At 42.2% G+C, this 16007-nt stretch overlaps 1 protein-coding gene across 1 annotated transcript in view; it reads right to left on the bottom strand.

Annotated features, from left to right (window-relative positions):
* The window catches only part of DNA2 (DNA replication helicase/nuclease 2), a 159042-nt gene that overhangs the window by 59494 nt on the left and 83541 nt on the right, over window positions 1-16007 (bottom strand). The window contains 2 exon segments of the mRNA XM_029609674.1: window positions 11987-12217; window positions 13254-13445. Of these exon segments, the coding sequence (XP_029465534.1) occupies window positions 11987-12217; window positions 13254-13445 (423 nt within the window).

Raw genomic sequence — 16007 nt, forward strand, 5'->3', positions numbered from 1 at the left:
ATTTCCCCTATCTTACGCTGGGACTGTTTGAAAGCAGTGGTACGAGGGACGCTCATTTCCAGAGCCTCCTTTGTGAAAAAGACAGAAAGGCAGGAGAGAAAGATGCTTATTGATAGGCTATTGATATTAGAGCGGCAACACAAGCGCACCTCTGCCGGTGAAGTCCTAGGGCAGATTGAGATTTGCCGGTCCCAGATTATGTCGTTAGATGCTGCTAAAATAGCGCATGACCTCGAAAAGGCTGAACAGACTTATTTTGAGGGGGGAAACAAGGCCGGGAAATTATTGGTTAACAGGTTGAGGGCGAAGCGCCTGCAGAACCTTATAACTAAAGTAAAAGATGAACAGGGGCAGTTGCTCACTTCTAGGCGTTTCCTCCGATTTTATGCAAATTTATATCAAGGCGATTCTACAATTGCCAACAAAGATATCGAGATCTTTTTGCGGGATATCTCACTGCCTCACTTAATGGAGAATCAATGTGAGTCTCTGGATGCTGAGATTACCCGGTGGAAGTTTCTTCTGCCAATAAGCAACTGAAGGTGAGTAAATCACCTGGTTTGGATGGCTTTACTGCTCGTTTTTACAAGTGTTTTGTAGAGGAACTGTCAGCCCCTCTTTCACAGATGTTCAATGCATTACGGGCAGGGGGAAATTTGGCTGCCAATTCTAATGTTGTGGGCATTACCATAATAGCTAAACCGGGCCGAGACCCCACACTGTGCGGCACCTACTGGCCTATTTCCCTGTTGAACATTGACCTCAAGCTGTTAGCAAAAATTTTAACTAGCAGGCTCAATAATTATATAGCACAATTAATTCATCCCGATCAAGCTGCTGCCAACATTTCAACATAGCATTAGGTATAGAGATCGGAAGGGCTTGAAAGAAATATAAAAATCTAGGGAGTATATTTATTTTCACTGCTGCCATCAGACCAAACCAGGAGAGCGAGTATGGGACCCATGTTTCCAGTTCTTTTGATAAGATTTGCCAAAGATAATTCAACTCAACCAGATCTTCATAATTCTTGCTAATCCTGATGCCTAGATATTTTATACTTTGTTTAGCCCATTTATTATACAAGTTAGATAATCAATTTTGCAGATGGCACAAAATAGTTCAAAATAGCAGCTGATTGCGAGGAACTGCAGGACCTTCTGAGACTAGGAGATTGGGCAACTGAACGGCATATGAAATTTAATGTGAAAGAGTACAAAATGATGCACATAGGGAAAAATAATCATAACTACAGGTATATAAAAACATTGGGTTCTGGATAGGAGTCACTGCCTAGGAAAAGACCTTGGAGTCCTTGTGGACAATACTTTAAAATTCTTTGCTCAGTGCACGACAGTTGTCAAAAAAGCAAACAAGGTTAGGAATAATCCAAAAAGGAATGGAGAATAAATCAGAGGATATCATAATGCCTCTGTATTGAGACATGGTGCAACTGCACCTTGAGTACTCTATGCAGTACTCAAGTCATAGCAGAACTTGAAAAGGTGCAGAGGAGGGCAGCAAAAAAAATTTAAAGGGGATGGGACGTCTCTCTTATGATGAGAGGTTACATAGGCTAGGGCTCTTCAGCTTGGAAAAGAGACAGCAGAGAGGGAATATAGGAAAATGGGTTCTTAATTGCTGATTTTCATTCCTTTAGTACCATAGATCAGTCCAGACTCCTGGATTTTATTTATTTATAGCTTTTTTATACTGACATTCATTTGCACATCACATCTGTTTACAGAGAACAGTATAAACACGTGGAAAATTAGCATGAGAAAAAGTAATTACATCTCAACATTTGCCTCCCCTTCCAGCAGATGGAGACAGAGAAAGTTTTGCTGACACTGTCACTTAACCTGGTGTGTCAGCTGCAGTCCATCAGTATTGACTTGTACTCAAGTCAAGATGGAAAAGTATCCCAAAAACTTAACGTAGCCTATTGAACATCTCCCGCTGAATGAGCAGAAGGAGAAGAAACCACTAAATCTGAACAATCCTTATAACCATATAAGTCAGTATTTACAACCATCACCTGAGCCACAAAAAGGCAATTGAAATTCCTTCAGATTATATACAAAAAAACCCAACACCCCACAGATCAAGTGGACTCTGGACTGATCTGTGGTATTACAGATACAAAAGGTATTACAGAAACAAAAATTAGCAGATAAGAACCAACTTTCTTTTCCCTGTATGTACCCAGATCAATCCAGACTCCTAGGATGTACCAAAGCTTCTCTAAACCAGGTTGGACTGTTAGAGTCACGCTCGAAGTACACTTTCACCAAAACTGCTAGCCTCTGGCACTTGGACGTCCAGACGATAATGCCTGGAGAAAGTGTGCAAAGACTTCCATGTAGCCGCACTACAAATTTCCTGAGGCGACACCAACTGACATTCAGCCCAGGAAGAAGCTTGTGACCGCTTCGAGTGAACTCAGACCCTGAGGCACCGAACGACCCATGCAAATGTATGCCGAAACTGTGGCCTCTTTCAGCCACTGTGCTATGGTAGCTTTTGAAGTTTCTGCCCTTTCTTAGCACCACTCAAAAGGATGAAAAGATGATCAGAAACACTGAAGCTATTAATGATGTGTGCTCACTTCACATCCAGACAACTCATCTCCTTATCCAAGGCAACCAGCCTATCCAAATTTGGAAAAAGGCTGGTAACTCCACTAACTGATTCACGTGAAAGGATGGAACAACCTTTGGAAGAAAAGAAGTCATCTTATGCAACGAGACCCCCCGAATCGGTAAACCTTAGAAAAGGTTCCCTACATGAAAGGGCTTGCAGTTCTGAAATTCGCCTAGCCGAACAAATTTCCACCAGAAACAGAGATTGAATTGACAGAGATGAAATATGGATATCACATTACATAAATGCTTATATACCATCTCTTTCCCATAAAGGGATCTACATGGCCAGGCCTGTACTATGAGGATTAACCTCACTTATCCTTCTGGATATGACAATGATAGGAATCAGTGGGTATGTATAGAGTAGGCAGGCACTCTAGTTTAACACAAAAGCATTGGGAGCTAATCTGTAGCGGTCCGGATGCATGCAGCAGAACTTTTCAACTTTTGTTGTCCTCTGATATGAACAGATAGATCACCGGTAATCCCCAGTGATCAAACATCATCTGCATTCTCTTGATCCAAAGACTAGTGCAGATTCAACACACCGCTGAGGTAGTCAGCTATCATACCTGGAAGGTAGGTCACTTTGAGATGGGCATTGATATGGTTTGCTATTGACCAGAGTCGAAGGGCTTCCTGGCAGAGAGCATACAAGTCCATGCTTCCCTGTTTATAAAGAAATGGCTACCTGGTTGTTCTTGATCATGATTATCTTGCCTGAGAGAAGGCAAGAAAAAGCCCTTCGAGCATAGCAGATGGCTCGCAACTCTGGAAGGCTGATTGGCGGATGACTCTTCTCTAGAGAGCATGATCCTTGGATCCATACTACTGCAGTGTGTGGCCCGAACCCTTTAGTGGAACATTGGTAGACAGGGTCATGATGCACTGGAACACGTAATGAGTCCCCCACCTTTAAAGCCTCCAGGTTCATCTAACGCCAAACAGATGCTTTCATCTCAGGAGTCGCAGAAATTAAGTGGGATAATGGTTCAACCCACTGGCTTTGGAGGGACCACTGAAGGCCCTACATGCACAGATGAATCAGAGGAACCACATGCACTGCCGCAGCTATGTTATTAGAAGAACCAGGACAGATCTTGATGCTGCTCGGGCTCGATATAGAAAAGACTGTACTAGGCCCAAAACAATACAGCTCTTTTGATGAGAAGAAACGTTTTCTCTTAGAGCAAGTCTATGGAGACTTCAATGAACCATGAAATGCAGAAAAAAAAAAAAAGCCAAAAAAACTCAGTACACAGCTTTTTGCACAATCTTAATTTATAAGTATAGGTGGTCAGTATTTTCATAGATTATTTTCCTATGATTTGGTGTTACTAGTGACCTCTTGCAGAAAGAACTTAACAGGATCAACAGTATTCTTCTACGTGCTGTGTTTTTGTATGACAATTTACTGTTGAAGTTGTTGAGGATAGTCTATCTTAATGCTACGATGTAAGTTGTTTTTTTTTTAAATTGTAAACCACTTAGATGTGATGTACGGCAAGCAGTATATAGAAACATAGAAATGACGGCAGAAGAAGACCAAACGGCCCATCCAGTCTGCCCAGCAAGCTTCACACGTTTTTTTCTCTCATACTTATCTGTTTCTCTTAGCTCTTGGTTCTATTTCCCTTCCACCCCCACCATTGAAATATCTAGCTTGATTAGTTAGGGGTAGTAGGGGTAGTAACCGCCGCAATAAGCAAGCTACACCCATGCTTATTTGTTTTACCCAGACTATGTTATACAGTCCTTATTGGTTGTTTTTCTTCTCCCCTGCTGTTGAAGCACGGAGCTATGCTGGAAATGCGTGATGTATCAGTCTTCTCCCATGCTGTTGAAGCAGAGAGCCATGCTGGATATGCATCGAAAGTGAAGTATCGGACACAATTGGTTTGGGGTAGTAACCGCCGTAACAAGCCAGCTACTCCCCACTTTGTGAGTGCGAACCCTTTTTTCTTCTCCCCTGCCGTTGAAGCAGAGAACTATGCTGTATATGCATTGAAGGTGAAGCATCAGGCTTATTATTTGGTTTGGGGTAGTAACCGCCCCAAACCAAATATCAAGATTAATAAATAATAATGGTGATGATAAAATAATAACTGAATTCTTTAAGACAGAAGCAGGTTGGACTTGGAGAAGTAGATCAGGAAACCCAGGGTCTAGAGAAAACAGATAGTCATCTCGAGGGACTCCAGTACTCCTGACAGAGATGGACCAGTCACCAACCAATTGTCTAGATAACAGAATATGCAGACTCTCTGCCAATTAAGTTGTGCTGCCACTACCGCAAGGCATTTTGTGAGCACCCTTGGGGCTATCAAGAGGCCAAAGGGGAGCACCTTGTAATGGTAGTGCATGTCCTTCACAATAAACCTGAAGAACCTCTTAATAGGTGGGATAAATGAGAATGTCTGCTAAAGCATCTTTCAGATTCAGAGCATACATCCAATCCCTCAGCTGAATGAAAAGAAGAACTGTCTGGAGGGATTTCATCTCAAACCACTCCTGAACCAACAGATTGCTCAGCCTCCACAAGTCCAGCATAGGTCTTAATCCCCCCGTCTTCTTGGGATTAGGAAAAACATAGAATAGACTCCCTGGCCACACTCCTGCAAAGGGACAAACTTAATCAAATTCTGATGGAGTGATCACCTTCAGCTGCAGCTGGGCTGATTGTGAAGGGTTGGAGTTGAAAATTGAAAACTGCTGGATTGGAGGATAGTGAGAGAAGCATAAGCAGCAACTATATTATACAATTTTCAGGAACCACCAAGTCCTTGGCAACTTGGAATCATCCCAGGGGAAGGACTGGACTCTTCCCCCTGACCTACAACAGATTTGGGAACCAGCACTATGAAGTTGGTTGGTTGTAGGAACTCAAGGGGGGGGGGGGGAGATGTGAGGGAGAGTACCACCTCGATTTTCTTGTGCTGTGAGTCCGATGCCTCACTTCTGGATAAGGAAGTTGCTCTGCTGCTCAGTTTTGTGCAGTGATTTCTGACTCTTGCCTGCCTGCACCTTCCTCGGGGACGCTGTCTTTCAGATGATCTTCTGCTGTGCCTATAGGAAGGCATCCAACCAGTCAGAGCATTTGGAAGAATCATTCTGGACCCAGGCAGAAATAGCAGTGTATCCGTGATTGACATCCAGTGTAAGCCTTGAAATGGCCGAACAGAGTCTTCTTGGCCTTGGATTTTTCCATATTTTCTCTTTTTTTGTGTAGAACTGAAAAGTTCTGTTGAGGCATAGCTGAGGCAGAAGTAAAAAGATGCAATGAAGTAGATCAGTTCCATTAGAAGGCCAGAACAAAACAAAAAAAATTAATATAGAAATTGGGATATATTTATGCAGTAGCTCACACAAAAAAAGACTGAGGGGCTCATGAAGCAGAAGGCATGCATGGGAACTCCCATCCATGCTCATTAAAATCTTGTATTGTTGGGGCATATCATGGAGCCAATTGATTCTTTTTCTGTTCTGCTGTCAATTAAGGTTTGACTAATATGCTGTTGTTCACTTTGCTCACCCTGTATTATGCTTCATACCTTGTATTGCTTTTTTTTTTATGGTTCCTAATAAAAACCGTTTAAATACAAAAAAAAATCTTTACTGAACTCAGAGTTGGGTCTGTGTTTGTGCCATCTGACAACATTACCCAAGTGTTATGGCTAATTCATGGCTGCTTGTCAATAGAGAAATATTTCCTATTGGGGTAGGGATGGATTGATTCCACCTCCAACAAATCCTGTCATCCTGCCTTCTATGGGGGAAGAGGGCTGAAGAAAACCTCCAGCCTCCCACCCACCTTCAACCTACTCACTCTTTAATGCACTGTGAGCATTTTCAAACCTTATGGACCAGTTGTGCTAATATTGTACATTGTAAAAATTAGCTCAGCCAGCCCACACTTTGAAATGATCATAGTATAGGAATTAGAAGAGAAGTGTGCTGCCTGAGAATAGTGACACTCGTCAGAAGTGGTCATCCCTTGCTGTAATTTGTCCAAAAGGTAGAGGAAGCAGCCTGTTCAGGACAAACTGTAAACTGCTTTGATATATTAAGTAAAATTGCAGTAAATCATTAAAAAACAAACAGATACTTTAGCATCCTAATTAAACAAGACCATGAGTAACTAATGTACAAAAATACTGGGCATATTATTGAAGTCTTTAGATTTAGAACTGATGTTACAAGAACTGGCCAACTATGAACATTACAGCGAACATATGGGGTATTATTGCTTTAGGCAAAGACATAGCGAAGGCAAAAAGTCCAAAACAGCAGTAATCAATGAGAAAATATCCAAGAGGAAGGACAATAAAAGTCTAAATGTTCTTTACAGTTCAAAACATCTTTATTGTATATTTATTTATTGGGTTTTATATACCGTCATTCGAATTCATCATTATAAATCCATCATAACGGTTTACAAAATATGACGGTTACATGTTAAGGGATAAACAGAGTTTCAAAAAGGTTCAAACTGTTAAACATAGGGGAAACAAATGTTAATTACTGTTCTGGTTTATGTTTAATTTCATAGTTATAGTCCATAGTTGTGATAAGTTCATTTATTCATTTAATCTTCAGGTTGGAGTGGAGGGTGAAGTTGTTGTGTTGTTCATTGGGTGAGTTGGTATGCTTTGTTGAACAACCATGTTTTTAGGTTTTCTTGAGTTCTGAGTTCAGTTGGTAGGGAGTTCCAGAGTTTTGGGCTACCTAGAGAAATTACTCTTTTGGGTTGAGATGAGTTGATTGGAATGCGTAGGAGGTGTTTTTAGAAGTCCCTTGTTTGCTGATCTGAGGTTTCTATTTGGGGTATGTAGTTTTATAGATGAGCTTAGCCAATTTTCTTGTTTTTCATATATAATTTTATGGAGGATGGATAGTACTTTGTATTCAATTCTGAATATTATTGGTAGCCAGTGTAGTGAGATAAGTATTGGGGTGATGTGGTCGTGCTTTTTGGATCCAGTGAGGATTCTTGCAGCTGCGTTCTGTAGGATCTGTAGTGGGCGAATGCTATTTAGAGGTAGGTTGAAAAGGAGTGAGTTACAGTAATCTATGTTGGAGAAAATTAGTAATTGAAGAACTGTTCTGAAGTCGTTATTGGAAAGAAAAGGTTTTAAATGACAGAGAGTAAGTAGTTTATGATATCCGTCTTTGATTTTTGTTGTGATATGGTTTTTAAAAGAAAGTTTTCTGTCGATTATTACTCCGAGGTTGCGGGCATGGTTGATTGGAGATGTAACTGAACTTTGGTTCATTAGGTTGAGTGGTGGTATTTGAGGAGAGTTGTTTTTTCTGTCTAATAAAATCATTTCAGTCTTGTCGAAGTTGAGGATGAGTTTTAAGTTGGTTAGTATTTCCTTTATATTGTTTAGGTAAGTTTCTGTTAATTTGTAAGTTTCTTCTAGCGATTTTTTAAATTGGAATTAATATTTGAATATCATCAGCATAGATGAAGTGTGTCAGATTGAGATTTGATAGGAAGTGGCATAATGGAAGCAGATAGATGTTAAAGAGCGTCGCTGACAGAGCGGATCCCTGGGGAACTCCCGTGTTTAGACTGATTTTCTTTGAGATGGAATCATTGAGTAGTACTTGGTAGGATCTTTGAGATAGGTAAGAGGAGAACCATTGTAGGGTTGTTTCTTTAGCTGCAATTTCGGATAGACGGTTAATCATGATGGAATGATTTACTGTATCGAAGGCTGCAGAAAGGTCAAGTAGGATTAGCAGGTAGCTCTGGCCTCTTTCAAAACCTTTGAGTACTAAGTCGTTCATTGCTAGTAGAAGGGTTTCAGTGTTCGGTTGTTTTCTGAAGCCAAATTGAGCGGGTAGCAGGATGTTTTCTTCTAGGTGGTCAGTGAGTAGTGTGTGGATGACTTTTTCAATGATTTTATATAGGGCAAATATGTCAGCATCATCAATGTATATAGGAAAATTGGTTCTTACCTGCTAATTTTCGTTCCTGTAGTACCACGGATCAGTCCAGACAGTGGGTTAAGCCTCCTGTCCACAAAGGGAGACAGAGAAAAACTGAAAAGGTATCATATATCAGGACAGTGCTCACCCTGCATCCCTTCAGTATAATAGATATCAAAGCAGCCAAAATAGCATAGAGAACCAGGATAAGATCAAGTAAACAACTGTTAACTATCAAAATGAAACAAGAAATTCAAACGTATGAAAAATGCTCTTACACAGCTATCAATATATATATATAGCAGATACCTCTGGTGCCTTACAATTCGGATGAACTTCCAGTGTCTTAAAGCTCAAATAGGAAGTAGAGAATCCCAAAAAGAACCTGTGAAAGAGAAACTCCGAGCGGATGTAGCAATGTAGATGTAGTCAGGGCGGGAGTCTGGACTGATCCGTGGTACTACAGGAATGAAAATTAGCAGGTAAGAACCAAATTTTCCTTTCCCTGTACGTTCCCGGATCAGTCCAGACAGTGGGATGTACCAAAGCTTCCCTAAACAGGGTGGGACAGAGACAGATCCGTTCGAAGTACCTGTCTGCCGAAAGAGCCAAAGACTGGCGCCTGAACATCGAGGAGATGATATGCAAAGGTATGTAGGGATTTCCAAGTAGCTGCTCTGCAGATTTCTTGCAGCGAGACTGACTGTCTCTCCGCCCAAGAGGTAGCCTGAGAACATAAAGCATGAGCTTTTAAGCCCTCTGGAACCGATCGGCCCCGACAAATATATGCCGACGCAATCGCCTTTTTTAGCCAGCGAGCAATAGTAGTTTTAGAAGCCTTATTCCCCTTACTCAGCCCGCTCCATAAGACAAAGATGATCAGAGACTAGAAAATCATTCATCAACTGCAAATATTGCAGTAGGACCCTCTTCACATCAAGGCGTCGTAGATCCGCGCCAGGCGTGTTCGCAATGTCCTCTGGAGAAAAGGCAGGGCACTCCACTAACTGATTTTCATGAAAGGAGGACACAACCTTTGGCAGGAAGGATGGGTCTGCTTTGAGGGAAACACCTGAATCAGAAAAGCGAAGGAAAGGCTCCCTACAAGACGGGGCTTGGAGCTCGGACACTCTCCTGGCTGAGCAAATAGAGACCAGAAAGACAGTCTTAAGGATCAGATCCTTAAGTGTGGCTTTCCGAAGGATTTTGAAGGGCACCTTGCAGAGAATCAAGTTAAGGCTCCATGACAGACAAGTAGCCCGGACAGGCGGGTTCAAGTGCTTAGCCCCTCTGAGGAACCGAATGACATCCGAATGGGTCGCCAACGCGTAATCATCAACCCGGCCAAGGAGGGAACAGAGCGCCAAAAACTGTACCCGCAAATAAGTGAAAGACAAACCTTTGGAGAGACAATTCTTCAGGAAGGAAAGAAACTGGGACACCAAAGCCTTACGTGCCAGAACTCCGGACTCAGATCACAGTCTCAAACACTCTCCATACCCGAATATAAGCCAGAGAGATAGAAGTCTTACGAGCCCGCAACAGAGGGGAGATAACCTCCTCCATATAACCCTTCTTCCTTAGTCGCCGCCCTCAAAAGCCAGACCACTAGACAAAAGTGATCCACCTGATCGAAAAATATTGGACCCTGTCGGAGCAGGTTTGGCAGATGGCAGAGGCGGAGAGGACCGTCCGTAGTGATGTTCACCAGATCCACGAACCACGGTCTCCGAGGCCACTCCGACGCCATGAGGATGACCGACCCCTGTGGAATTCTATTCTTCTGAGTAACTTTCCCACCAGAGGCCAAGGTGGGAACATGTAAAGGAAGAAGTCATGAGGCCAGGGTAGGACCAGTGCATCCACTCCTTCCGAGCAGTGCTCCCTTCTGTGGCTGAAGAATCTGGGGGACTTTGCATTGCTCAGAGTAGCCATCAGGCCTAAGTGAGGGACCCTTCACTTGTGCACGATCAAATCCATCACTTCTCTGGACAACTCCCGCTCTCCGGGGTCTAGATGCTGACGACTCAGGAAGTCTGCTTGAGTGTTCTCCTTCCCCGCAATGTGGAAGGCCACTAGCCTGTAAGATCTGTGAGACAGAGCTGTCTCACAGACAAGTTTGATTTCCTTCAAATTCTTGGATATTTTTGTATTGATACTTTAAACAAGAACAGGAATAGTGGTACAGAATGCCTTCTGCTATTGCACTGCTTCATCGCCCTCAAATTATTCTAGGGTCTGGCAGCTAAGATTTAATGCTTAAAAAAATGCAGAAATATGCATTTAGGGTGCAAAACCCCAAGAGAGGTACAGTATTGGAGTGAAAGCACGAAAAAAGAGCAAGATCTGGGAGTGATTGTATCCGATGATCTTAATATGGCCAAATAGGAAAAGAAAGCAATGGCAAAAACCAGAAAGATGCTTGGCTGCATAGGCAGAGGAATGGTCAGCAGAAAAAGGGAGGTGATATTGCCTCTGTATAAATCCTGGGTGAGACTCATTTGGAATACTGTGTACAATTCTAGAGACTGCACCTTCAAAAGAATATAAACCAGTTGGAGTTGGTCCAGAAGGTGGCTACTGAAATGGTCAATGGTGGCCAACTCCAGTCTATGAGAGCCACAGTTCAGGTTTTCAGGATATGCACAATGAATATGCATGAGTTTGCCTCTATTGTATGCAAATCTGTGTCTGCAAATCTCTCTCATGCATATTCATTGTGCATATCTTGAAAACCAGATCAGTTTGTGGCTCTCGAGGACCAGAGTTCACCACCTCTGTTCTAAATATATGGGACAGACAAAGATCTAAACATGTATACCCCTAGAGGAAAGGAGAGAGAGAGGGGGGGGGGGGGGGGAAATAAGATTTAAATACCTCCAAGGTTTCCATGCAAGAAGGTGAGCCTCTTTCAACAGAAAGGAGGCTCTAGAACAAGGGGTCATAGTAGAGTCAGGAAATATTTCTTTACAGATAGGGTAGTGGATGCATAGAACAGCCTCCCAGAGGTGGTGGAGACAAAAGCAGTATCTGATTTCAAGAAAACATGGGATAAACACAGGGGATCTATGAGACTGTGATAGGAATTATAAAGCTAAATTAGCTGGGTGGATAAGCAGACTCGAAAGGCCATATGTTTTTTTTTCTACTGTCACATTTCTTTGTTTCTATGATGCTTTTAATATTCTGACTTGACAGATTAAAAATCTTGAAGTATTTGTATTTACAATTTGCCTTTGTACCTATATTCAATCACACATAGAAACCACATATTTGTGCCTAACTGTAAACCGTTGTGATGGTGCACTACTAAACGACAGTATAGAAAAGTTTTAAATAAACAAACACACACACACGCATTATTGTAAAAAGCAAAACTTAAAAGTTAAAATGTAAAACGGTTTTACCTGTCCAACCAACAAGAGATTTTCGTCATGGTGACCTCTGTCACATATCCACAGGACAAAGCCAGTAGCTCCTTCTCTTGTCCACTTACAAGCACACGATCTCCCAGCATGAGGTTTGTTGCAGGCATGGCGCCGTGGGTATGCTGGAAGTGGTGTAGATACTGCCCTTCAGAAATGGTTTCTACCTTTCCAGTCCTAATCAGATTTCCAACTGAATTGCCATTTCGCTCCCTAAAATATAGAAAGAATCATAATTAATCCTGCAGAATTCCTGGGTTGGGGAAGGGGGAGAGAGAAGGTACAGAAGGAAGCCATAATTAAGTGAAACTAAAATCCACTTTTTTTTTATTCATAACAGTAAAAGTGAATTATTGTTGCAAAAGTTCAGTTTAGCAAACAAAATGGTGGCAGTTTTCCCCAAATTTTAGCCTCTATACTTTCTGCACTAATCTGTGCAGACAGTCTCACGCTGATTTTTAGTAGTGCCAAATTTTCAAGCACCTGGCAGATTGCATACCTGTATGGATTAACTCGAAGAGAATGAGACCCAAGGCTATAGATCTAGAACTTCTCTTGGTTTCATCTAAATCACGTTTCAATTCCTGTTTCAAAATTAAATTGAAGGTCATGGTACTGGAAACCCTGAAAAGCGATCACCTGATCCAGAGCTGCTACATAAACCCTAATTAGCAAAAGGGAGATATTTGATAAAAATACACAAAAAAAAAAAGTATGAATTAAGTTGTCTCTGCCTGGGAACCACCTGCAGCCAAATTCTACAACTTGCACCTTAAGGCTGTACAAGGCTCACCAAATAAGAGATTCCTCTCAATCATACAAAGCTTCAAAGATGTGCAAACAGGTTATATTTTTGTTCATATGGAAAATATTGTCCATCTTATAGGAAATAATGTGCTTTATCCAGGAACTGACATTGGTACACTTGGCTTTGTAGGCTCTACCATTACTATAGAAATAAAATAAGGGTATAAGCTGCTCAAAACTAGCCTATGACAAAAGTGGCAAGATCTGACTAGAGAAAAAATTTCCTGAAGCAAAGGCAGTCCCAGGGTCTAGCATTCCCCAATGAGGTTAAATAGGGTGTGGTGGTACAGTGCCATGTTTCAGTCCTTTACCATGGCAAAGGGAGCAGGGTGGTAGTGCACAGTGCCTATATAGCAACCGTTCCTTCTGGCACCAAACCTACTAAATCCAAGCATGTTAGGATGGCTTCCAAATTAAACAAAACAACAAAAATTAACTCCACCTCTCTGAAGCAGGTGTCATCCAGATACGTCTATAGCCCATCTTCTCCTCCTTGCATTGTGCTTCCAAAGAACACATGAGACACCAGAGGCCAAAATACTGTAAGTGTGACGGTTTCAAGTGCTGGATGTGCTTCTCTATGAAAGGCATCATATCAGGGGGCAGAAAGGCATTGAGGTCTTTTTCTACTGCTCTGTAATACAGGAAAACATCATCATCATTTTCCACAACCAAGTACATGATATAATGTCATCTTTCACTTATTTTCATGACTAAATCTGCAAACTAGTTAGCTCTATGCTCCCATGCCTAATGTCCTTTTTCCTCCTATACAGACCAATCAATTTTGTTTTACTTCTATGCACAAACTGTGTTAAACTTGCAGTCAGTAGCTAGATTCAGTTAGCATCAGTTAAGGGAACTCAGATAAGTCCATTATTTCATGGAAGATTTCTCTGCATAAAACAAACATCCCAGATCTCTGAAGAACACTGTCTTGGGCCTTACCGATTCCTTAGTCTGAGAAAAGCTGTGTTTGTGTCCCTATTTTCCTCTTTCACGCAATGCAATCAGAGTAACACCACAAAGCTCTCAGGGAAATCGTGCTATGCCAGCTGTATTTTTAGCAGAATTCTAAGAGCAATAAAAAATACTTTGTAGAGAAAATGTATGACATACAATTCCTACAGGTGAAAGTAACAAACCATTTTTAGACATTCAGAAGTGGAAAGATTCTACTGGCAATATAAAAAGCTGTAAAATGGAATAGACAAGTTTGAAAGCCCAGTAGTGGAATTAAGGAGAGCACTATGCCCATAGTGCTGCAAATCAATTCCCAGACCAATTCCCACTGTATCAGACACAGCAGCAATGAAGCAGCATAGTCATTTTCATTATTGGATCCCAAATGTACTTCATTACTCCATTATTATGACCTGTACGAAGTACTAAATGCAATCTGTCCATCCATCATTTGGCCATATAGCCTCTTTCAACCAAAGGGCAATCGTGGCTTTTGAAGCTTTTTGACTCTTCTTTGCACCACTCCACAGCACAAAAAGGTGATCAGACACCCTAAAACCGCTGGTCACCTCCAGGTATCGCAACAAAGCACGCCGGACATACAAACACCTTAAGTCTTTGGCATGAGGAATACCCAACTCCAGATTTTAGAAAACCGGAAATTCCACAGATTGACTCAAATGGAAAGCTGAAAGCACCTTAGGCAGAAAAGACAGGACCATCCTCAAGGAGTCTCACAAATCTGACATCCATAAGAATGGCTCCCTACACGAGGAGGCTTGAATCTCCGAGACCTTTCTAGCTGAACAAATAGCCACCAAGAATACCACTTTCAAAGTGAGAGCAAAAAACCTCTGCAAGGAGTTTTTCTTCTGGGAGGCTGTAGATTTTTGGGGGGGGTTTTTGGGGTTTTTTTTTTAAACTTCTGTTTGTGCTTCCCACTTAAGCAAAAAAAAAAAAAAAAAATCCCCGAATTGACACCATGTGTAGCATATTCAGGCCTGTTGCGGTCTCAGGAATAGTCCAGGAACACAATGAGGCTTGACTAGAACAATTTGTTTTTGTATTTTTTTTAAACTGTTTACTAGAGTTGCAAATACCATCACAAAAAGTCTAGGCAAATCAATGGAGAAATTACTTACCTGATAATTTCATTTTCCTTAGTGTAGACAGATGGACTCAGGACCAATGGGTATAGCGTACTCCTGATAGCAGTTGGAGACGGATCAGATTTCAAGCTGACATCACCCCTAGAACATATATCCCTGCAGGAAGTGCAGCTCTTTTCTCCTCGAAAAGCATTGTGGATATATGTATGACTGAATAATTTGAATAACTTGATTAACTTTATAACATGGTTAACTTAATTAATTTGAACCAGTTGAATTGGTTATAGTTGGAGACCGCCAGTGCCCTCAACCAAGAAACGAGGACACCCGGTAGGATGGGTGTCCTAGCTGAAGGAAAGCATGGCTTACCCGTGAATCACTCGCTCTCAGGGATGTCACCCGAGAATTCCATGAGTAATGGCAGCCGTGGGTGGGATGCTGAGTCCATCTGTCTACACTAAGGAAAACGAAATTATCAGGTAAGTAATTTCTCCATTTCCTAGCATGAAGCAGATGGACTCAGGACCAATGGGATGTATAAAAGCTACTCCCGAACCGGGTGGAAGGCTGCCCCCCACTTAGTACTGCCCTTGCAAATGCTGCATCCTCCCGAGCCTGAACATCCAGGCGGTAAAACCTGGAGAAGGTGTGGATGGAGGACCATGTCACCGCCCAGCAGATCTCAGCGGGTGACAGCATCTTGGTTTCCGCCCAGGACACTGCTTGGGCTCTAGTAGAATGGGCCTTGACTTGTAAAGGCGGTGGCTTGCCTGCTTCTACGTAGGCTGCCTTGATGACTTCTTTGATCCAGCAGGCTATGGTTGCTCGCGAGGTCGCTTCCTCTTGCTTCTTCCTGCTGTGAAGGACAAATAGATGGTCCGTCTTTCGTACGGATTCCGACCTTTCCAGTTTTCGGACTAGGAGTCTGCCGACGTTGAGATGGCATAGGCTGTGAGACTCTTCCGAATTCTTATGCTCATCTAGCGATGATAGCGAGATGGTTTGGTTGAGTTGGAAGTGAGATACCACTTTGGGGAGGAATGAGGGAACTGTGCGTAACTGGATGGTTCCCGGGGTGAGTCTGAGGAATGGCTCCCGGCAGGACAGTGCTTGTAGCTCGGAGA

The sequence above is a fragment of the Rhinatrema bivittatum genome, chromosome 7, assembly GCF_901001135.1.
Source record: "Rhinatrema bivittatum chromosome 7, aRhiBiv1.1, whole genome shotgun sequence".
NCBI classification, from domain to species: Eukaryota; Metazoa; Chordata; class Amphibia; order Gymnophiona; family Rhinatrematidae; genus Rhinatrema; species Rhinatrema bivittatum.